This window comes from Branchiostoma lanceolatum, chromosome 11 (assembly GCF_035083965.1).
Source record: "Branchiostoma lanceolatum isolate klBraLanc5 chromosome 11, klBraLanc5.hap2, whole genome shotgun sequence".
In the NCBI taxonomy this organism is placed as follows: Eukaryota; Metazoa; Chordata; class Leptocardii; order Amphioxiformes; family Branchiostomatidae; genus Branchiostoma; species Branchiostoma lanceolatum.
This window is the reverse complement of record NC_089732.1, coordinates 7711307-7734707: the sequence shown is the minus strand read 5'-3', so window position 1 is coordinate 7734707 and position 23401 is coordinate 7711307. Positions and strand designations below refer to the sequence as shown.

Below are 23401 nucleotides of genomic sequence, written 5' to 3'. Positions count from 1 at the left end.
GGCATTTTTGTCGGGCTTTCTACTTTGTCATTCAATGAAAAATGACAAAGTAGAAAGCCCGACAAAAACGCCTAAAACACGTCAAAAACCTGCCGGATTATTGAATGACAAAGTAGAAAGCCCGACAAAACGCCTCAAAACACGTCAAAATACCCCTCTGCTTGGAGAGTAGAGTTTAGTTACTTATCCAGTTCCCACTCTCCAGTTCCTATACAGCACCCCCTCCACGCCCTGATTCTGATGGCCCCCCTCCCCTCCTTTTGTACCTGCGGAGTTGCAGACGGACCACAGCTGCCCCCAGTGGTTGTGCGCATGTACCAACCGGATCCGGATGCACCAGCTCTCCGCTCCAGGGTACTGGACATGTTCCCGTCCCCAGAGCAACTGGCAACCATGTTGTTTGACGTCATGGAGGCCCTGGGTTGGAGGGAGACCTATATGCTGTACAACAAACGGTCAGGTGAGTGGGAAGTATCCAATACCAGTACTGTACGGTAGATAGATACACCAGAACTAGATTGTCTTCTGATCTTTTGTCAAACCCTCTTGAGATGTTTTCAAAGCATCTTAAGATCTTTTGAAAACATCTTGAGATCTTTTCAAGGTTTCTTAGCACCCCTTTCAAGTATTTTGATATGTTTTTCAAAGTAGCTTGAGATTTTTTAAAGCAGCATTAAGATTGTTTGAATATCTTCAGATTATGACAAGTCATTATGATCTGTTGTGTGACAAATACGTTTTTTATTAGATATATGATATGTAAGTTTAAGATTCAAGAGGCAATAGCTAGAAGCATTAGTCCAAAGTATTTAGCCCTACGTTTACCAAACTGTACGCTTTGTAACCCCTGTTAAGGAAGGATGACTGCAGACCATAAAACAATTGATTTTCCCACTGGTTTGTAGAGTTCTACAGGTCCTTTGAAGCCTTACTCAACGAATCAGCCCGTCGCAGATTTAGCCTATGGTCTAAGGAGGTTCCAGTTGCCATGACTACAAAGAAGGACGAGGAGGCTCTGAACGCCGCGCTCTATGACGTCAGCATAGCCGGACGGGAGCACGTGATTCTGGTGACAACTGCTGACGTCGTAGGGGTAATTCTGGACAAGGTCAGAGATTTGGACTTCTTTATTGCTTGCCACTTTGAATTCTACAAATCATCCAGTGACATCATAGTCTGTTTAACTTACCAGACTGTTACATGACCTTATTCCTAACTGATAGACATTTGCAATGTATATCAATACGTATGTCGTCCTTTTCCGACAGGCTGCCGACATGCTGCTGCTTACATCGCAGAGCCATTGGATTGTGACAAGCTTCGTAAGTATACATTAGTCTGGTGCTATCTAACTTTGAAAAAATTGAGACGCCTCCACACCCAGATTTGTTTAGAATAGCTTTAAGTTTAACTATGTATTGTGCAATGTATGTCAAGATTTCGATGCAAAATACATAAGATATGTCTAGGAAAGTCAGATTTCTTATCTTTTTCTTCAGGACGTCCGAGAAAGTCAGCTGCAGGGCGCACGGAGCAGTGGAGCGGTCCTGACCCTGCTCCGCCCATTCCCCGAGACAGCCCCACCCTGGGGGCGTGGCTCGCCTGATGGACCCCTGACGTACAGGATGAGGCTGGCTTTGGATTCAGTCAAGCTGGTGACCAGTCTGTCTCCGGACCTGGGGACGGACTCTCGGAGGTCGGAAAGGAAGGGCTCGCTTTACCTGGCCCCGAGAGAGGGGGGCTGCCAGGCAGAGATGACAAGCTATATATCCGAGGTAAGACTCTTATGGACTGTTCATTCGTACCTCAAGATCAAGATGCAGATAATGAAGCAAACAATGTTACATATGACAGGTAACAACTGTCAGCTTCTTGGGCAGACGTCAGAGTTGCATTGCGCAGTGGAGTGCCAAAACTGGGATTACGATTATATGCCACCCTAAAATCCTTGAAATCCTTCTTTTTTTGCAACTTGTGGCCCAATCTGGAGACATTTTGGGTAAAAAAAGTAGGGTCTAAGCTTTCCTATTTTGGTCAAATTTTGGTCAGTTCAAGAGATAAGTTATCGTAAGGACATATGTTAGTTGTTGCGTCATGCGGATGGATACATGATAAACTGGGGTCAACTCGGATGTCTGCCTGGTTGAAGACGTTTCAGGCCGACTACGAATTCTGTCCCTACTTCTACTGGGGCGGTATGTCTGGGACTATTGCTTGCCATGTGGCCAATGGACACGGCAGGTATTATGTGCATGGGGAGAGTTCTCTTGTAAGGGTTCTAACGCCTTTTTATGATTTTCCAGGAAAACCTCTCGGGATACAGCGGCAACGTGTCCTTCGACAGCTGTGGGAAGAGAAAGAACATGCCTGTCTTTGTTGATGAATATCTTCAAGGGGAAACAAAACAGGTGAGCAGCATCACATCATGTACTTCATCTTGAATTCTTCATCATTACATGCAGCTTCCTTATTTATCATCTAGAGAATAAGGAATAGATGACAATACATATTTGCATCTGTGTAAGAAAGAGGATTTCAACATTAAGTTACACAATCTATAGTCTTGACTGGCTGATTGGAACTTGAATTCACATAAATCATTACCGTCTGCAGGTGGGGATATGGACCGCAGAAGGCATGTGCACGTTCCGGTCCGAATGGCAGAAACCCATCGACACTCACCTACTCTCGGGACGGCATCTTCGCGTCTTTGCCACTCTGGTAAGAGTCTTTCTTTCTTTCTTTCCTTCTTTCTTTCAGGAACACCTGGGGTGTCAATTATTGCTGTAATTCGCTATATTTGTTTTTGTATTTGTATTTGTATTAATTTCTATACCGCTTGTATATGTCATTGGATTCAGTTTGATGTCATATTAGTTAAGTCATATATGATTTATCCTACTTTTTGTTTGATGAAACTTGCTTAAGTTTGTCCTTGTCTGATATTGCTTAGCTTTTTGTGACACTGTGATAAAAGCTTTGTACTTAAGTGCAGTGCAGTGCAGTGTCCTTGTGTTTGGTCTCTGTTACTGTACTTCTAAATTTAAACAAGATTGGCAACATAAAAAGATGTTGCCATGGCGACGGTGGTCTCTGTTAACGTTTTCGTTTTTAGCCCACATGCAAATAAGGACCTCGCATAAGCGGCATAAATCATATCAGTCGATCACCTTCTCTACCAAAATAACACAAGTTGTCCAATGTATGAATATATTGTTTTCACAAAAAAAGATATCGTACCATTTCCTCATAAATTATGTAAATGAGGCGCTCTATGCAAGATTTGTGTCTAATAGTGGCCACATTTACTTAACTTCCAAATGGTGCAAAAATGAAATCCCCATCATTTACCACTATGGATTTATAGTATTTTGTCATTAATTATGCAAATTAAGTATCATTTTGCATAATTGATATCTATCGATATCTATCTCTTTCTCAGTTGCATATGTCATGTGTTTGAGAGTCCTATAATAGAATGCAGCTGATTTATAACCTGTCCTCATTAATTATGCAAATCAGAACTTGATTTGCCTAATTAGCATATATCATTATGCAAATCATCACTTAAGCTATCTACACACCAAAAATTATGATGATCTGTCATCCCCTTCTTGCGTTATTCTCTTTCAAAGTTTGAGTCAAAATCAGCTCCTGCAGTTCCAAAAAAAGCCGCTAGGGGGTCCAAATCTACAGGACATATTTTTCTAACAAAGAGCTATCCGCCACTTAAAAATCATGACTATAGCATGTTCAGAAGACGAGATTTGAAAAGTGAGAGTTCCCCTGCAGTACCATAGAAAGTTGCTAGGGGGCCCAAAATCCAATCATTACAAGCTCTCCCACAGACCTACCCACCTACAAAATATGAAGACAATGCATCCAGGCATTCTTGAGTTATCGTCCCATGGACTTTCACATTCCTGTACAATTCCTAGAATTCTTGCAATCTGCACACAATATAGTAAAAATTTGGCTCGCCCCTGAGGCGTCGCCAAAAAAAGGGTTGCTGAATTGGCTACGTTTACCGCGACACTTAAGAATCTATGTCAAATCGACCTTGCTCCACAGAGTAAACCATTCTTCATGAAGAAAACAGCAGGCAAAAGTGCTGAGGTTGGTTCCACTCCGTACCACGGATTTTTTGTAGACATGCTGGAGATGTTGGCTTCCCGCCTGAACTTCACCTGGGATATCACGGTTGGTAGCAGGAGGCGGTCTATGATTATAGAAGCGGCAGAGTCAAAGAAGGTAGGCCCTCACTCTTTCGTTTTGCCCGCAGCTGTATCGTTCTCCTGCACGGGTATACCAACGGTGAAGCAGGACATATGATGTCCATTCGTTCCTTATAGAATTGTTTTTTTTCTAATAAGACTAATAGATCAGTCGAAGATAATAATTGTTTTTAGCAAAATGCGTAAGTTTTATGCTCTTCTTTTTTTGTTGTTGCATAAATTACACTACCGGTCATCAATTATATACACCAAAATTTGTCAATATTTTCTTCATAGATATATGGTATACTAATCACAAAAAGAACCATAAGAATATATTTTTGAGCAAAAAATTAATGGGGTCCGTCTGGACCCTATCCCTAGCAGACGCTGAAAGTTTGTGCTGTACAGTATATATATGAGGTTTATGCATTCATCTTCCACTGCTTGGAGAAAGTAGAAATGGATTTAGAATTGTTACCATTTCGCTCTTAATCGGTTTACCACAAGAGCGAATGATTTTCTCTATGCCAACAGTATGACTTGCTGTTGGTCGCTTTTTCCATGCGCACCGGGTACACTGGCTCTGACAAAGTCGAGTTTTCCATCCCCATACGGACTCGTGGTTACTTTCTGACCATGAAGAAGCCAAATCGTCATGGCGGTGAAGGCATATTCCAATTCATTGGACCATTTTCTGCACAGGTGCGTTTCAAAACGTTTTCATCCATCTCGCCAATTGGTCAGGTCATTCTGTCAGTTTTACTACATTCATCAACTTTCAAATTCATGTTAACAACATTGTCTGCCGAATCAGAAGATCGTTGTATCTTCCACGTGTGTTGAATGCAGGTGTGGTTCTCCTTTGTGGCCGCCGCTGTGGGAGTAAGTCTTGTCGTGGCGGCAAACGGTCGTCTGAACCCGTACGAGTGGGCTCGAGCCGCTGGAAGGGGAGAGGTGTCGGAAGACAAAGCTGACAACCTCAGCCTCGGCAACAGTCTCTGGTAAGGGCTCGGTTACCGGTTACATAAGTCGTGCGATCGCAAACTGGGGGTATTCTTGGGATAGTAATGCACGTTTTGTAGAAACTTCAGCTGTGTTGTTACTGAGAAGGCTGTCTTTTATCCTTGTCGGGTTTTGGTTCTGCCACACCCTGCTTGAAAACTCTAATCTCCAAGCAGATCTAAAGGTTGCAATGACCGTATCCAACTGGCAAACCGGTTGCAATAAAAACTCGTTTTGCCAGTTGGATACGGTCATTGCAACCGTCAGATCTGCTTGGAGATTATGAAAATTCAAAGGCATGAAAATCGTACGACAATCTACGACAAGTCTGACCGCGCCGTAGTTAAGTTAAGCTTACACGTAATAACAGCAGCCTTTGACGTGGGACCCATGTGTGTTCATATATGGACAACCACCCTTCAGTGAGCCTGACATCTTGACATGAGCAGCTTTTGATGAACAACTCTTCGCTAGTGTTAACTCCAGTGAGATTAAAGCCATTCATTCTTACGCCGTTGTCAATCCAAGATAAGACCTTGATGTTTTAAATAAAAGACAGCCTTATTCAGACTCTTTTTGCGTTCTTGTAGGTCTACCTTTGGAGCGGCTGTGTGTCAGGGGCAGGAGTTTCTTCCCCGATCTTCCGCAGGAAGACTGCTCACCGGTGCCTGGTGGTTCTTGGTACTGGTTATTGTCGCATCTTACACTGGTAAGCCACAGACTGGTCTTAATTTTTTGGTAGCAGATAGCTTGTGATGTAAGGAAGAAGAAGTGGTGTAGGTTTGGTCACCCTAGCAGCTTGCTCTGGAACTACAGGGGCGTTTTTGTCAAAATCCTCGAAGAAGAATAACTTCAAGAAGAATAACTGAACAAAAACAACGGATTTCCATATTTAGTATGTAGGTATAGCTTAGACAGAGATGCACATAATGAAATGTAAATTATGCAAATTCGGACTCAATTTGCATAATTGATGAGGAAAATCTATATTTGCAGTGTTTTCCATTATAGGTCTCAGATACATGTTACATATGTAGTTTATGATAGGTGGAGCATTAACAGATATAAATTATAGAAATTTATTCCTAATTTGCATAATCTATGCAAAAGCGTGACATAATTAATCTAATTGGTAAATGATTGGACCGCCAATATGGCGACATGTGTAAGTTAGTTAAAGGTGTTCATGACCAACCATAGCTTATGTAAATGATGCATTCATTTGCATAATCAGAATAGTTCATGGAGATATGAGCTCTCCGAACCGTTATACAGGTGTAATGTCAGCTTCCTAGAGTGCTTTTAAGTCGGTCAGATCCAGAGGAACTGATGTTCCGACAAATCTCTCTGTCGCTCATAAAAATCTGATCAACAAAATGAGATCAAGAATTAACCTTTTTTGCCAAATTTCAACCCGATGAAAAGTGAGCATTGCATTACTTATTGATTCACTCTCGTGAAAGATACTTCAGGAATAATTTTGAGTTGGAAAGCGGCTTGTGTATTGATGTCGTTACTAGAGAGCCATAGCCATAAACGTTGTGGAAGTGTCCGGCCACTTTGGGCATCGAATAGCAGATTTTCATTGGACGTTAGATATGTATATACACGTTGTATTTTTCCAGCCAACTTGGCAGCCTTCCTGTCCAAGACTTCAGCAGACCGGAGTATCAGGAGCCTGACCGATCTGGCCGGACAGACGGACGTGCCGTACGGGACGTACAAGGGATACACCCTCGTCAAGTTCTTGAAGAAGTCTCAGGAGGAGCCTTTTAAGACCATTGGACGATATCTTGACAAGAATTCAGGTAGAATCAGCTTTACATGTATGTTAACAAACCTGTGCATGTGAAATTTGATGTTTAAATAACTGTGCATTATCCCAAGTACCTGAAAGTTCAACGCGTAGACCCCCTTTCCTGTTGAGGGCAGGATTGTACATCCTCTCGTATATTGCTTCTCTAACTCCCCGTTCGAACCAGCGCGGGCTTGACGATCTAGGATGTCCGTGGATTCGAGATTGAATGAGTGTCCCTGGTTGTGTTTTAGATGGTAGAAAATGGCAGAGGAGTAGCAGTTAGCGCTCTTTCTGCAATGTGCATTGAACCTTTGGCTTAGTGGTCGACTTGTCTCCCCAATGTACATGTTATTGCAGTTCGGTTCTTCACATTTCAGTTTGTAGATAACATTGGCGTTGATGCCTTTTTCAGGCACAATGAGAAAAGTGTCATAGTATACGGGAAACATTTTCAAATGATACTGTATTCACGGTGTGACCAACACGTATCTCTTCCTCTAAGTTTTCATTATTCTTTTAAATGGACCTTAGTCTTGCTGAGTAACGTTAGCTGGTCCCCGCCATTCATTGTCCAGATATAATCACGAGTATCTAGTCATCACATAGACATATGATCAAATGACCATAACAATGGTATGTTTAGGAGAGTCATTGAATTCTTTTGTTTTATGAAAGCACTGAAATACATTCCGCCATCGTACCACACATGCAGTTATCACTGATTGTTTTCTTGAGTTCTGAGTGATGAAGTCGTTGCATCGTGTTCTTCACAGATGAGGCCCTCCTGAACAAATCCCGGCAGGCGTTTGAGCGCGCTGCTAAAGGCGACTTCATCTTCCTTTCCCCCGCAACTTACGAGTATGAGATCCTCAACGAGAGGTGTGACATGGTCATCCTCACCGACGAGTACTTCTTCAAGTATCAGGCCGCACTTCCGTTTCCGGTCGGTTCACCCTACCGGACCGAGATCAACCTGGCTCTGATGAAGATGGCACAGGACGGGCAGATGGACGCCCTTGAGAATAGGTGATTTTATGTTGATAGAAATGTTGCTGTTAAGGAAAACAACATACTATGATGTATGTACATCAAGGTGTATGGATGTCCCTATAGCTCAACTGGTAGCAGCCTTACAGTTGAACTCGCGGTTCCAATATGTTTCTAACTGGGTTAAATCCCGGTTCAAACCTGGGTCATGATTAGGACATTTTGGTTGGTGCTACACTCCTATCGTCGCTAGATTCCCCTTTATTGTGGCACACAAAGCTACTGGAATTTGAAGATTTTTTCTTCCATCCTTTTACAGGTGGTTTAACATGAAGAAGTACAAATGTTACACGGGATCAACACTCGATGGCGTGCTGGGTATGGAACAATTGGATGGGATTTTCTACTATCTCATGATTGGGATAGGAACCTCCATTTTGGTATTCGCCATGGAATGGGTGCATTTTAAGTTCAAGAAGTGGTGCAATAAGGGACGTTCCAGTGAGCTTGCCAAAGAAGGTGGTGGCGTGTAGTTCAACTGCAAGCTATAGGTTGTTTAGACCAAGTGCAAGAACAAGGAGCATGGACAGTTCACGGAGGTTGTCAATTAACCTGCAATCACACTCGCTATCATTGCTTGAAATATACCACCGAAACAACATATATAAGATGAAACTTACTAATAGAAATGCTTGACAATGAATTAACAAAAGACTTTTATTGTAGCTTGTGCCTCCGTATGCTAAGTAGAGGTCATCAATAACTATTGGGGTTTTATATTTCAAACATATAAACATATAAATGTATATATAATATTCATACTACTAGACTGCACTAGGGTGAATTGAAGTTCGCGGCTCCCCACTTTTAAAAAGTTGGTTTAGATGATTTGAATGATAGCGTTAAAGAGAATACTTATTTGTGTTGCAGAAGTATACTAGGTGGAGGAAGGTTCTCTTGCCATGTCGACAGATTCGTTGCTCCAGATAATTGTTCTCATATTATCCTTTACAATGTGTATTTTCGTGGTTTTGTGTCATACATCACCAACATTCAAGTCCACTTTCCCGTCATATGGAAGCGGATAAAAGTGGAAAACCTATCTGTAGTATACTGTATGTGGAACTGCAGTCGAGTATAAGATAACTTTATTGCAAGTTTATGCCCAAAGGCTAATTGCAGACAAACAAGTACATGGAGATACATGGAAATCGAAATAGTTATCTACTCGTACTCTACTTTGAAAGCTCTATGTTAATTATGGTTGACTATGGTTGGGTTTGACTTATTTTTTGAAGGTAGTGGAAAATGAAGTGACCCACGTTTTGAATTATAAGTGGGTTGGTTGATTTTGTTAGAAAGAATATTAACCGTACGGCGTATTGCTATATTCAGATTTCAGACGCTTGGACACAATGTGATGTTTTTGAGCAGTTATTTGTATTCCCATTCCTGAAGGACATATGTGAAGAAACTGTAACGCTTCCTGTTAAAAGCGCAGACCGTGTTGTATTTCTAGGCCGCTAGGCCATGGAACAACGCTGCATAAACAATGATTGTGTAAGCAATCTAACACTGTAACAACAGGCTCTGCGTTATTTTGTCTTTGTCATTTCAGCTGGAGGTTGTGGTGACTGACGAAACGTATTTTAAGCTGCTAGAATTGGCTTTTCCAGTTGGTCAAAGTCTACTTTCATAACATACACGATGATCTGAATGAGATTCAATTGTACTAACGTATTATGTTCAAAATTACGTGTTGAGAAGGTTTTATAGTTGGGCTATGGCAGAAATTGTGTACAATACAGAAAATTGACATGGACATAAACATGAATATCTAAAATGACAAGAGCAAAGACGTCGGCAAAATACAAAGAAGAATTAACAATCTTCGCAGATCGCAGAATCGTAGCAGGACAAAGAAGTACGAATGTAGTTTTAGTTTTCCTCAGAATGTTAGTGAAAAAGACAAGATATGCTCATTAGTAAATGCGCCAAGAAGAATTACAAGACCACGTTTGCTATAAAATTAATGAAATAGAAAAAAAGACGTGAGAGGGTTGAAGGATGCTGATGTAAAACACGCAGCAATCCCATTTGATTATATTTTTTATCCTTCTCCTTCGAGAACTGCAACGTACAACCGATGATAGATATACACTTCAAGTTCATGACAAGCTTATGAATAATGCACGTAACTAGAAACCTGAAACGAAATAAAGCAGGTCAACCGATTGATGAATTCGTTTTCATCTAGAATGCGGGAGATTGCCTTCAATAGCTAGGGGTGAAATTACTGAAATTACAAGGAATCAAACCCGAATAACAAAGTCAAAACCATAATGGACCACTGTGAGGGCTAACATATAGTATCGGATATAACGTTAGGTCACGTATGATTTGGTTTCTGCAGATCTCTTTTACGATAAGCACTAGCTAGACACACGACATTAGCCACTACAACGTGCCATTAAGCCGCGTATGATGTACGTGTAGGCATGTCATACTGCTCTGGCTCCAGCAAACGTTAATCGCCTGCATGTAGCAGAAAAAGATGGCGGCACTGAGCTGCCATGGTCCTCCTGCTTGGACGATGGGGATCTTCCTGGCGTTGCTCTGCAGTTGCCATGGTGACGGAAAGAGGTTAACCGTTGGTAGGTGAACTAAAGTTACATTTTGGCCTACTTAGCGGGCTTCTTGTCTGGGATGTTTTATTTTTGTGCGGTTATCTAATTGTATATCATCTCTGATATAGTACCCGGTTTGCAAGTCACCCAGCCTAAACATGTTAGAACTCGGATTCAGTTAGAACTGATATTCAATCAGAAAAAAAACCCTCAAAATACGCAAGCACAAAAGGGAAAGCCAAGAACCCTGTTATGGACACTATTACATGTACCTCACGTCAAGTGGGGTTTATTTGGTAATCATACTTTTGTATTCTGTATCGTGAGACAGCTATATGTAAACCAAGTTAATCAACGATGCTGGAAGTTGAAAGAAAGCTTTATCATTTCTATCACTTCACAACATGCTGTGTATTTAAAAAACAGCCACACTATCTAACCTTTCTACTGGAATTTGGAGTTACTAAACGTTGCGTATCTATTGCTGTCTGGAATGTATCATATAAGCCTTTATCACAGAATAAAGTCTAGTTTCTGCAGACAATCACCATGAAACTTGAATGAAAGCTCTTACCATGTTACCAATTCTTAACTAGTTGTTTTTTTCCTGTGTGAGGTGTTGTCTATAACGACGGGGAAGAGGATTATCTTGCCGCGATGACATCTAGTACCCGAGGTCTCAATAGCAGCAATGACCTGATGCTGACCAGTTTTCGGCTTGACAAAAGCACAACGGCCTGTCCCCTTCAGCAAGGTGGGTGGACATTCTCACGTGGTGAATAGTGGTGCGTAGCAAGACAAGAACGTAAATGACACGAGAGAATATCATACCGAGAAAAAAGTAGCATAGCAGTCATGGTGTCATCCTATAGGGAGTTCAACGGCTGAACCCGAAGTTGTATCTCAAATATCTCCAGCCGTCTTCGCTGCCATATTGTGTCCCAGCTGGCCATTAACATGGTCGGAATTTGCATACGTTTTTATGCCCCAGTAACCTCTCCTGCTCCCTAAATATGAAAAACGGGCATGTGAAAAGAGAGGACAATCAACTCGATAGGTAACTACTCATTAGCTTACTGCAGACCATGTCGGTTGATTGATGACCCTCTGTTGTAACTGAGATAGTGATAATTTTCTCCAAGTGCCAGCATTTGCAAGCAATCTCTACCGAGATTAAGAGTATGAACAGGACTTCTTGCTCTCCAGTTCGTGATCAGCACCCCCTCCACGCCCTGATTCTGATGGCCCCCCTACCCTCCTCTTGTACCTGCGGAGTTCCAAACGGACCACAGCTGCCCCCAGTGGTTGTGCGCATGTACCAACCGGATCCGGATACACCAGCTCTCCGCTCCAGGGTACTGGATATGTTCCCGTCCCCAGAGCAACTGGCAACCATGTTGTTTGATGTCATGGAGGCCCTGCGGTGGAGAGAGACCTATATGCTGTACAACAAACGGTCAGGTGAGTGGGAAGTATCCAATACCAGTGCGATGAATAAATGCACCAGTACTAGGTGGTCCGTGATGCAACAGCTTGCTACCAAACGGCGAAGGAAGCATATTTCACTTACCTAACTGCTGTGCAAACTCCGGTCCGTTGGCTGAACAAGTCTATTTTCTTAACTTAGCTTGGCCACTTGAATGAGCATTGTTAATTTGATGTTGACTTACAAGCAGTATCATATTGGCAGTGTGGTGTTTGACCATGTTTGCATATCACATAGACAGCGCCGCTGAAATGTCAATGATTACCCGATACGATCATGACTACTCACACCATTCTACAGAGTTCTACAGCTGCTTTGAAGCCATGCTCAATGAAGCAGCCTCCCGCAGGTTTCATCTCTGGTCCCAGGAGATTCCAGCTGACAAGGAGGACGGCGACGGTCCGGGCGCCATTTTGTATAACGTCAGCACTGCTGGGCGGAATGTGCTTCTGATGACGAGTGTTGATGTAGTGAAGGTCATTCTGGACAAGGTCAGAGATTGATATGTCTGTATCAAAATGATATTTGTGTTGGCATTTAACATTATGAAAACAATTAGAATCAACTCAGCCTTGAATTGGCGACCGGACCACAATCAGGTCAGCATCCTGAAGAAGACCAAAGATATGGTCAAATATTCAACGGCGAGCCACATCTTTATTTGTGCTATTTAAAAGGAATCTTATATTGGTTATGTTTTTATCAATGTGTTTATGTTGGTGCTGTTGTCAACATCCGGCTCTCGGGTATTGGTTGGTTTATGCACGTAACAAGGTTGTGTCGTCCCGACAGGCTGCCGATATGCTGCTGCTTACATCGCGGAGCCACTGGATTGTTACAAGCTTCGTGAGTACAGATTAGACGAAATTTGGCACTGTTCTGATCTACTATTGAAAAATTTATTTCGATTCGATTTACCATACCTTCTTGAAAGTTTTGTTTCAAAGATTTCCTCACCAAGCATGCCTTCTGGTCGGCCGGTTTAACATCTTTGTTAAACAAGATGAAGAGATATTAGGAAGTGTGGTAGGTTGGGGTGGTACGCTGTTTGTATTGCCTATTGGGAATCATTTGAAACCAATACAATCAGCACTACTCCGCTGATGATAAAAATATAAGTCAGCAGATTCCCACTCCAATTTCTGCAGGATGTCCGGGAAACTCAGCTGCGGAGCGCACGGAGCAGTGGAGCACACCTGACCCTGCTCCGCCCCTTCCCTGAGACAGTCCCGCCCTCGGGGCGTGGCTCGCCTAATGGACAGCTGACATACAGGATGCGGCTGGCTTTGGATGCGGTCAAGTTGGTGACCAGTCTGTCTCCGGACCTGGGGACGGGATACTCTCGAAGCTCGAACAGGAAGGACTCTCTTTATCTGGCCACGAGTGAAGGAGGCAGCCGTGCAGAGATGGCAAATTATATGTACAAGGTAAGACTCTGTTGGACTGTTTCATCTTACCTATAGATCTTCCCTTAAGATCTGAATTACAAAGAGTGCAATTAGGGATGTGACATGTAAAAATCAACAGTTTACACGGCTACGAATTTTGTATCCCTACTACTGAGGCTGCATATATATGACACAGTAACCTGCTGTAACCAAGAGACACAGGAGGTACTACCGCTTGTTGTTGGGGAAATGTCTGGGACGTGAAAATGTACGAAATGTCAGTTGACCAGATTGTTAACATTCTAACGCCTTCCTGTGATATTCCAGGACAACTTCTCTGGACAAAGCGGCAACGTGTCGTTTGACAGCTGTGGGAAGAGAAAGAACGTGACTGTCTTCGTCGATGAATATCTGCAAGGAGGATTGAAGCAAGTCAGTCACAACAAATCATATACGTTGAGTTGCAAAATCGTCATCATTACATGGTGTCTTTTGATGGATATAAGGGAAAATCTATATAAAAGTCCGGAAATCCGGCAAGGAAGCCACCTTGGCTGACTTACTTGAACCTGATGCATATACCATCTCTGTCTACAGGTGGGGACATGGACCACAGAAGGCACGACTGGATTCAAGCCTGGATGGCAGAAACCAATCGACACTCACCTACTCTCGGGACGACATCTCCGAGTCTACACCGCTCTGGTGAATTAGTTTAAGTCTTTGTTTCACTTCTTTTATTCTAGGATCAACTTGAAAACTTGTATCCAGTGTTGCTCATTTGGATCCGTTTATTTCAATCGGTCAATAGTTAATGTTAAATCTATTTCACAGAGCAAACCATTCTTCATGAAGAAACCAGGAAAAAGTAGTGAGGTTGGTTCCACTCCGTACCACGGATTTCTTGTGGACATGTTGGAGATGTTGGCTTCCCGCCTGAACTTCACGTGGGATATCACAGTTGGTAGCAAGCACCGGATGATGATCGTAGCAGCAGCAGAGTCGAAGAAGGTAGGCCCTCACTCTTTCGTTTTGCCCGCAGCTGTATCGTTCTCCTGCTCACTCGTTTTGCTTAGAGTAGTTTCTTTGACTTCACTCATCCTGCACGACGGGAGTACCGACATTGTTCCTTGCAGTTGAAGCAGGACATATAATTTTCATTTGTTCCTATTATTTATGAAGTTTCACATGCAGACTTCCGGAACCCAAACAGTAGGGCTGACTGCGATGTGAATAGCTGTATTAATAATCAATACACACAATATAAGGTTTTAAAGCACATTGGTTATCGCATATCTATTACATTTTGTGCAGCTCTGAAATCCATTTTGTTCGAATTATCTTAGCTATTGGTTATTACTGAGCAGTCTTCCCTTCTTCTCGATGCCATCAGTATGACTTGCTGCTGGTTCCCCTTTCCATGCGCACCGGGTTTCCCGGCTCGGAAAAAATCGAATTTTCCATCCCCATACGGACTCGTGGGTACTTCCTGACCATGAAGAAGCCAAATCGTCATGGCGGTGAAGGCATATTCCAGTTTATGGGACCATTTTCTGCACAGGTGCGTATCAAAACGTTTTCATCCATCTCGCCAATGGGTCAGGTCATCATTCTGTCAGTTCTACAACATTCATCAGTTTTCAAATTCATGGTGACAACCTTGTCTTCCAAATCGAAGATCGTTGTATCTTCCACGTGTGTTGAATGCAGGTGTGGCTCTCCTTTGTGGCCGCCGCTGTGGGAGTAAGTCTTGCCTTGGCGGCAAACGGCCGTCTGAACCCGTACGAGTGGGCTCGAGCCGCTGGGAGGGGAGAGGTACCCGAGGAGGAAGCACAAAACTTCAACCTCGTCAACTGTCTTTGGTAAGTTGAGCGCGTTTGTGATTATCTTGATCTTAATTATCTTGAATTTGTATTGAAATTGCCACATGCACTTATGTGGACAATCATTCTTCAGACGTTCAGTGAGCCATCTTGACAAATTGTCACTAGCGTTAACCCCAGAGAGCTAGAAAGAAAAGCCATTCATTTTAAATGAATGGGATTTCCCCCCCCCCCCCATTGTTAATCAAACTGAGACCATTGTTGTTTGAGAGACTTGTTCAGAATCTCTTGTTTTCCTTGTAGGTCTACCTTTGGAGCGGCTGTGTGTCAGGGGCAGGAGTTTCTTCCCCGATCTTCTGCAGGAAGACTGATCACCGGTGCCTGGTGGTTCTTGGTACTGGTTATTGTCGCATCTTACACTGGTATGTCACCGGAAACTGTAGTCCAAATTAATGAGAAAATCGAATGGTGATGTTCTTCTGCTGCTGCTGTGCAGCAATAAAATCAACATGATATTCTACTAAATGAATGCATACTCCCGTAGAGACAGGGCACAATGAATTGAGGCCGGGGCACAATGAATAGAGGCCATTGTAAAAGATACGTTAGTAATACTAGTAATAGTTTTAAATGGTAAAGCGGCTATGTGATAAGGTCTTTGTTTTCTAGCCGTGAACGTTGTGGAAGTCCCCACTGGGTATGGGACACTGTAGATGGAATTATTTAACAGATTTGCATTTGACGTAAGATATATTGTTCTTTTCCAGCCAACCTGGCAGCCTTCCTGTCCAAGACTTCAGCAGACCGGAGCATCAGGAGCCTGGCTGATCTGGCCGGACAGACGGACGTGCCGTACGGGACGTCCAAGGGATACACCATCGTCAAGTTCTTAAAGAGGTCTCACGAGGAGCCTTTTAAGACCATTGGCCGATATCTTGAAAAGAATTCAGGTAAGTCATCTTTACACGTATGTTTACAACAAAACTGTGATATTGAGGCTTCAAGAACTTTGGATCCATTCATATGAAAGAAAACCATTGGTTCTATTTCTAAAAAAAAGGACAGTGGAATGTCAGCTCTGACGACAGATGTTTCGGTACACCGAAAACGCAATGAAAAAGAAATAGGATGGAACCTCTTATTTCATTGACATTGTGTTGACGGTGAGGGCTACAGATATCTTTTTATCCAAGTTTTATGGAGGTTTCATGCGCTAAATCCTGAACTAGTTCTGCTATCGGTAAGTAACAGAAGTAGTTATATGTTTTATTTCAGTCTCCATTAGTACCGATGACCCCAACCCAACCCCCCCCCCCCCCCAACCCCACACACACACACACATTCCTTGTGCGGATATAATCATGGGTATCTAGTAATCACATAGACAAATGGTTATACATAGCAGTACTCATTTTTGGGAGTGTCATCCAATTCTTCTGTATGAAAGCAGCGAAGAAAACATTTTCGGACATCCGACCACACATTCACATATCTTTATGTTCTGAGTGATGAAGTTGTCGTTGCATCGTGTCGTTCACAGATGAGGCCCTTCTGAACGATTCCCGGCAGGCATTTGAGCGCGCTGCTAAGGGCGACTTCATCTTCATCTCCCCCACATCTTACGAGTACGAGATCCTCAACGAGAGGTGTGACATGGTCATCCTCACTGACGACTACTTCTTCAAGTATCAGGTCGCACTTCCGTTTCCGGTCGGTTCACCCTACCGGATGGAGATCAACCTGGCCCTGATGAACATGACACAGGACGGGCAGATGGATGCCCTTGAGAATAGGTGATTCTATATTGTTTGAAATGTTGCTGTCTATGTAAAGATCATTGGTAAGGCCCATCAGTGTATTGAGGGCGTTTGCTCGTGTCATCCCAGGCGCCACACTGGTTGGTTGAGCCCGGAAGTGTCCGACGTATAGATTTTTATGTAAGAAATTTCATGATTACCTGCCAACTTCGTTTCTAGGTTCTTTCATCCAGTATGGTGGACAATACTCACCCTATTCGCCCCACATGCTAAGAAATACAAGGCAATTCGTACCCGTTTTAAGACACATCGAAAAACTGGATTTCCTAGTCTAATGTGGCACTCAAAACTTTATTAGAATTCAAACAAATTTTTCTTACTCCGGCTTTTTTCATCCTTTCACAGGTGGTTTTATAAGAAGTACAAATGTAACGATGGATCAACACTCGATGGCGTGATGGATATGGAGCATTTGGATGGAATTTTCTACTACCTCATGATTGGGATAGCAACCTCCATATTGGTCTTCGCCCTAGAATGGGTGCATTTTAAGTTCAAGAAGGGATACAAGAAGGGACGTTCCGGCAAGCTTGGCAACGGAGGTGGTGGTGTGTAGTTCAATTTCCAGGCGAGCTCATTAGATCCAGTGCCATGGCCATGACCAGTTCAAGGAGCTTGTTAATCAACCTGCAAGCACACTCGCTATTATAGATTGAAATACGCCACCGAAATAACATATATATTATAACTTTTATTGTAACTTGCGCCACAGTGGGCCATGTACGTAGTTGTCAAACGACTAATGAGTATTCACAAACATGTAGACATCTATGGGATATTCATACTGCTACATACACTACGCTAGGATGAACTGCTGGGTCGGCTTCTCTCTTTCAAGTACAATATAAAGTTTGGTAGGGCTAGGGAGGGTTTGTACGACCGCATTAAACATTTTTATGTTGCTGAAGTACACTAGGGGGTAGAACTACAATGCACAATTTGTAATCTACGACAAAATGAAGATCATGTTACATCCAATTTTGGTCACCATGTTGACAGACCCGTTGCTCCATCCAGATATTTTGCTCTCATAACAATTTTGTGTCTTAGATTACCAACATTCAAGTGCGCTACCTTGCCGTGTAGATGTGGACAAGATTGGAGAACTTTGCTGTCACCTTAAGCATGCTAAATGTTGAGCTGCAGCCAGGTATTTCACAAATGGTAACTGTATTCAGACACTTGAAAAATTCGGGTGTTTTGGAGCTGTTACTTGTATTGCAGAAGGACGTATGTAAAGAAACTGTAACGCTCAAACTATGTTAAAAGCGCAGACCGCGTTGTATTTCCAGCCCACTAGGCAATTTACCAACGCTGCATAAACTACACTGATTGTGTAGTCAATCTAACACTGTTACAACAGACTCTGCGTTATTCTATCTCTTTCATTTCAGTCGGAGGCTGCAGTGGCTGACGAAACATATCTTAAGCTGCTAAAAGTGACCTTTTTCATTGGTTGGCGTCTCCTTTTATACCATGGTGATACCAATTAGGTTCCAACGTACTAACGTACTTTTCCGAAGTGACGTGTTTTGAGTAAAGGTTCTATAGTCGCAGCTGTGGGCCATCAGGCCATGGCCAATGGGAAACACTGCATGCCGCACAGAAAAATGACAAGGATTCAGAAATAAAGTATGGCAAAGACTTCGGCAAAATTCAAGTACTCTCCAAGCAGAGGTTCGGCTCCAGCTTTTTATTCTGTCGAAATTTCGATTTGCCGCCAAGCTAAAATTACAAAGGCGTCAAAAACAACCCGGGGCCGAGCCTCTGCTTGAAGAGTGAAATTCAAGTGATGATTAGGAGGATGGGCAGACTTCAGAACCGTGGCAGGACGAAGTGGGCATGAGTTGAATCTACATCTCTGCGGTTTTAGTTTTCCTCGGAACACTGGTGAACAAACAAGACATGCTGATCAGTCGAGACGTGAAGAAGAACTACAGGACCATGGTTACCCTGAAATGAAAGAAAGACCAGACGTGAGAGAGATGAGGTAGGTGTAAGACTTGCAGCCAACCCATTGGTTTATATGTTTTATCTTAGAACCTCATACAATGCACCGTGGCAACGTACATATACAGCGCAAAATATAAATCTACTCTGTTCCTGTTAAGCTTATAAATAATGCACGTAAACCATGCAGGCACCACTCCAGCCTCATGCGGTATATTACTGCTCAATTGATTGGGCCCGGTACTAATAGCGCCAGAGCAAGCAGCAAACGAAGCTCAAATTAGCCAAATTGGAGCTCGCGGACAGACCACATAAACGCATCGTAACACCGTATGTGCTTTCTAAATGACTGTTTGGTACTTATTCAAGAAATGAAGCCGTTTATAACTCGACTAAAGCTGAAGACATTGAAACATCCTATTTTGCTATGACGAAACTGCCGTCTATCTTGCTATCGTGTCATTTCACCATTGAAATTCCTGCAAAGATTGTAAAAGCCCATTTTCATCCCATCCTATACTGGTATTAGGTAGATTTGTCTTATGGAACTGTAGTTATGTACCAGTAGATGCCACACTTTGTACCTTGTACAATTGGTGTGCAATAAAGTTATTATTGTCATAGATTCAATGATGAGCACTCGGGGCTTTTCACAGGTACTCTGTTCCACGAACAACTTACAATTATGATAAGATAGCAAGAATGTAATGTACATAAACAAGTTTGGTCCGTCTTGAAAACCAGAAACAAAATTAAAGTCAACCGAAAGAATCTCTTTCATCTTCAGGGGCAGAAATTAGCACCAATCGGCTAGGGGTCAATTACTAATAGACATTGCTTGAGCCGGATCAAGCACAAGATAACAAACATGAAACCATAATGGACCAAAGGCTTTTGCGGATGAACACGTAAGTCAAGTATAATTTGGTTTCTGCAGAGCTCTTTACTGAGAATGGCAAACAGACTACATTAGCCACAACAAAGTGTCGCGGGGCCGTGTGATATCTGGTGTAGGCCTGCTATACTGCTCTGGCTCGAGCTAGTCTCCTGTAACAGAATGATGGCGACTCTGAGCTGCCACAGTGGTCCTCCTGCTTGGACGATCGGTATCTTCCTGGCGTTGCTCTGCAGTTGCCATGGTGACGGAAACAAGTTAAACGTTGGTAGGTAAACTCAGTTACCTCATACAGCCTCCAGAGGTTGGCTGGGCTTTCCTGGCTTATTTTGTACAGTATCATGATTGTATATCAGCCTACCCTGAAACTGAGAAATTGAGAGTGTACATTCAGAATTGATATACAATCAGAGGGCAGCACAACATTTACTGGACATTGCATAGCCATGTACAGGGTGTCGCCAACTTTAGAGCTTTAGAGCGTGAAGCACAGGATAACGTCTGATCCCTGATTACAATCACCATATAGCTTGAACAAAAACCCTAACAATGCAACCAATTCTTAATTTGCTCAGTTTTTCGGTTTTAGGTATCATTCATGACGAAGGGGAAGAGCACTTTCTTTCCGCGATGACTTCTAGCGCCCGCGGCCTCAACATCAGCAAGGACCTGGCGCTTACCAGTTTTCAGCTGGACAAAAGCACAACAGGCTGCCCCCTTCATCAAGGTGGGTGAACAATCAGGACACTCACGATTCAAAGAACGCACGTACAAGTTTTTAAGGTCCCCTGAGACAGACACAAGACACTTCTGGCATTGTTGTGCAAACCGACCTACATGTTTGAAGCATGGTCGAGACAAGAACTGTTTACAAGATAGGGGTCTTCACCTTTGACCTTGCGCATGCGTACTTAGAACCATGAACGCTCTTATTCAACAGTGTTGACCTTTGTGCGTAGCAAGAACATAAATTACACGGTAAAAGGTCAAACTGAAAACACATTTTTACAACAGCTATTGTGTCATCATATAGTGTGTTAAAACCTGACAGCATAGCGTATAACGTTATATATCTTTAGACGTCGTCGGTGCCATGTTACATTCCATTTGGAGATTTAATTTGCCATCATTTGCATTAGTTTTTATTCCCCGTAACCTCTTGTGCTCTCTGATTATGCAGAAGCAAAAGCGGGCATGATAAAAGAGAGGGTAATCAACTTATAAGACTTAGTATAACCCTCTGTTCCTAACGGGTACTAACATCTGTTTTTCGGTGTCTTGGAGTTCTCAGTGTATGTAGACTAAGAGCATTGCACTCTTTACTCTCCAGTTCGTCAGCACCCCCTCCACGCCCTGATTCTGATGGCCCCCCTCCCCTCCTCCTGTACCTGCGGAGTTGCAGACGGACCACAGCTGCCCCCAGTGATTGTGCGCATGTACCAACCGGATCCGGATACACCAGCTCTCCGCTCCAGGGTACTGGACATGTTCCCGTCCCCAGAGCAACTGGCAACCATGTTGTTTGACGTCATGGAGGCCCTGGGGTGGAGAGAGACCTATATGCTGTACAACAAGCGGTCAGGTGAGTGGGAAGTATATATCCAATGCCGGTGCGGTATATAAGTACACCGGTACTAGAGGCTGTGATATTACCGACTTGGTGCCAGCTGCAGGCGACGATAGAAATATATCTACCTACCTGCTGTGCGAAATTCGGACAGTTGTCTGGACAATAAACCTTAGCTTGACCACTTGAATGAGCATTGTTAATTTGATGTTGGCTGACAAGCAGTGTCATATTGACAGTGACATGGTTCTCCAAGATTGCATACTAGTATCATATTCTTCATGGTAAAGTTTCTTTAATTGAAGAAGAAGAAGACCTTTATTGTACATTTTGGCCACTGGGCTAAGCACAAGTCACATGTTATACATATTCATATGCATATAAACATCTACTAAACTAGCTCTAGTACTTTCGACCTCCTCTCGCTTCTTGGTAATTGTATAAATGAAGGAGGCTGTATGATTAGTTAGAGTTGGTTTGTCGAAGGCTGTAGGGGATATGGATTTCTCTTTACTATTCAAATTAATATGGCGGATGTCTTTGTAGCATGCTTTAACATACTACAAAGAGAAGGCTGACCTGATCATGAATCCTCTCACCATTTCGCAGAGTTCTACAGCTGCTTTTTAGCCATGCTCAATGAAGCAGCCTCCCGCATGTTTCATCTCTGGTCCCAGGAGATTCCAGCTGACAAGGAGGACGGCGGCGGTCTGGGCGCCATTTTGTATGACGTCAGCACTGCTGGGCGGAATGTGCTTCTGATGACGAGTGTTGATGTAGTGGAGGTCATTTTGGACAAGGTCACAGATCAAATGTTTATACATGTATTAGCAGGAACTCATGAAAGGGTATTTGTGTTGGTGATTAACATTATGAAGAGAAGTATCAAGTAGTTTTCGACCTGATCTCGGCCAGATCATCATTCTGAAGAAGACCGGATATATGACCAAATCATTCACATCTTTGTGAAAAAGAAGTTCCAAATGGTTATGTTTTGCCAATTTGTATATCACTAATCGCTGGTGGCGTCATCGACATCCGGTACCTCTAACTGGTTTTGTATGTAACAAGCTTGTGCCGTCTTCATCTCCCATCAGGCTGCCGATATGCTGCTGCTTACATCGGAGAGTCGCTGGATCGTGACCAGCTTCGTGAGTATAGATTTGTATGGTGCTGAAGGGACTGGGCTGTACTAAAGAAAACCTTATTCATTTTTCAGGATACCATACTATTTAATTTGTTTCACCATGCCTTTTGGGAAGCTTCATCTTAGAGTTTCGTCGTCAAGCATACCTTCTTGTGAACCGGTTCAACCGATTTTGTAACACTCGGTGAAGTGATGTTAGGAAGACTGTGATGTGGTATGAAAGCTAGAATGGAATGAGTACTGTTCGTATAGGCAAGGAGGGTGTCAGATTGATAGAGTTTCTTTTTCTTCAGGATGTCCGAGAAACTCAGCTGCGGAGCGCACGGAGCAGTGGAGCACACCTGACCCTGCTCCGCCCCTTCCCTGAGACAGTCCCGCCCTGGGGGCGTGGCTCACCTGATGGACAGATGTCTTACAGGATGCGGCTGGCTTTGGATGCAGTCAATCTCGTTACAAGTCTGTCTCTGGACCTGGGGACGAACTCCCGGAGATCGGACAAGGTTGAGTCGGCTCCTAAAAGCATGAACTGTCGTTCTGGAATGAGGAACTACCTATCTAAGGTACGTCATCGTTTACCTCTCCCAAAGACATTCGGACACCTTTTACCAATTACTGACGTCCTATCACAAGGTCACAAATCAGAAATTACTATGACTATGGGTCCTGAAGAACATCAGTAGAAAATCCGATGAGTGCT

General features: G+C 43.1%; 3 protein-coding genes across 3 annotated transcripts; all 3 read left to right on the top strand.

The window, feature by feature from the left end:
- Positions 1 to 214: 214 nt before the first annotated feature.
- On the top strand, positions 215 to 9591 carry LOC136444884 (glutamate receptor ionotropic, kainate 3-like). Its single transcript, XM_066442642.1, has 13 exons — positions 215 to 460; positions 906 to 1108; positions 1269 to 1322; positions 1500 to 1775; positions 2304 to 2408; positions 2614 to 2721; positions 4072 to 4251; positions 4752 to 4919; positions 5067 to 5218; positions 5810 to 5928; positions 6845 to 7027; positions 7791 to 8043; positions 8324 to 9591. The coding sequence occupies exons 1-13, from the start codon at positions 241 to 243 to the stop codon at positions 8535 to 8537; spliced, it is 2235 nt and encodes a 744-aa protein (XP_066298739.1). The 5' UTR covers positions 215 to 240; the 3' UTR covers positions 8538 to 9591.
- Positions 9592 to 13079: 3488 nt separating this feature from the next.
- Positions 13080 to 18137, top strand: LOC136445170 (glutamate receptor 2-like). Its single transcript, XM_066443039.1, has 11 exons — positions 13080 to 13097; positions 13266 to 13544; positions 13833 to 13937; positions 14103 to 14210; positions 14340 to 14516; positions 14899 to 15066; positions 15216 to 15367; positions 15632 to 15750; positions 16096 to 16278; positions 16869 to 17121; positions 17491 to 18137. The coding sequence occupies exons 1-11, from the start codon at positions 13080 to 13082 to the stop codon at positions 17699 to 17701; spliced, it is 1773 nt and encodes a 590-aa protein (XP_066299136.1). The 3' UTR covers positions 17702 to 18137.
- A 2483-nt stretch (positions 18138 to 20620) lies between these two features.
- On the top strand, positions 20621 to 22753 carry LOC136445169 (uncharacterized). Its single transcript, XM_066443037.1, has 4 exons — positions 20621 to 20717; positions 21321 to 21572; positions 22167 to 22357; positions 22655 to 22753. Exons 1-4 carry the CDS (start codon positions 20621 to 20623, stop codon positions 22751 to 22753), a joined length of 639 nt encoding a protein of 212 aa, XP_066299134.1.
- The last annotated feature ends 648 nt before the right edge of the window (positions 22754 to 23401 follow it).

Excerpts from the sequence above, each read along its gene's own strand:
- LOC136444884 (XM_066442642.1), top strand. The coding sequence starts at position 241 with ATGGCCCCCCTCCCCTCCTTTTGTACCTGCGGAGTTGCAGACGGACCA. Across the intron at positions 1,323-1,499 it reads ATTGGATTGTGACAAGCTTC|GACGTCCGAGAAAGTCAGCT; the intron begins GTAAGTATACAT and ends CTTTTTCTTCAG. Across the intron at positions 1,776-2,303 it reads TGACAAGCTATATATCCGAG|GAAAACCTCTCGGGATACAG; the intron begins GTAAGACTCTTA and ends ATGATTTTCCAG.
- LOC136445170 (XM_066443039.1), top strand. Across the intron at positions 13,545-13,832 it reads TGGCAAATTATATGTACAAG|GACAACTTCTCTGGACAAAG; the intron begins GTAAGACTCTGT and ends GTGATATTCCAG. Across the intron at positions 17,122-17,490 it reads ATGGATGCCCTTGAGAATAG|GTGGTTTTATAAGAAGTACA; the intron begins GTGATTCTATAT and ends ATCCTTTCACAG.
- LOC136445169 (XM_066443037.1), top strand. The coding sequence starts at position 20,621 with ATGACTTCTAGCGCCCGCGGCCTCAACATCAGCAAGGACCTGGCGCTT. Across the intron at positions 20,718-21,320 it reads AGGCTGCCCCCTTCATCAAG|TTCGTCAGCACCCCCTCCAC; the intron begins GTGGGTGAACAA and ends TTTACTCTCCAG. Across the intron at positions 22,358-22,654 it reads TGGAGGTCATTTTGGACAAG|GCTGCCGATATGCTGCTGCT; the intron begins GTCACAGATCAA and ends ATCTCCCATCAG.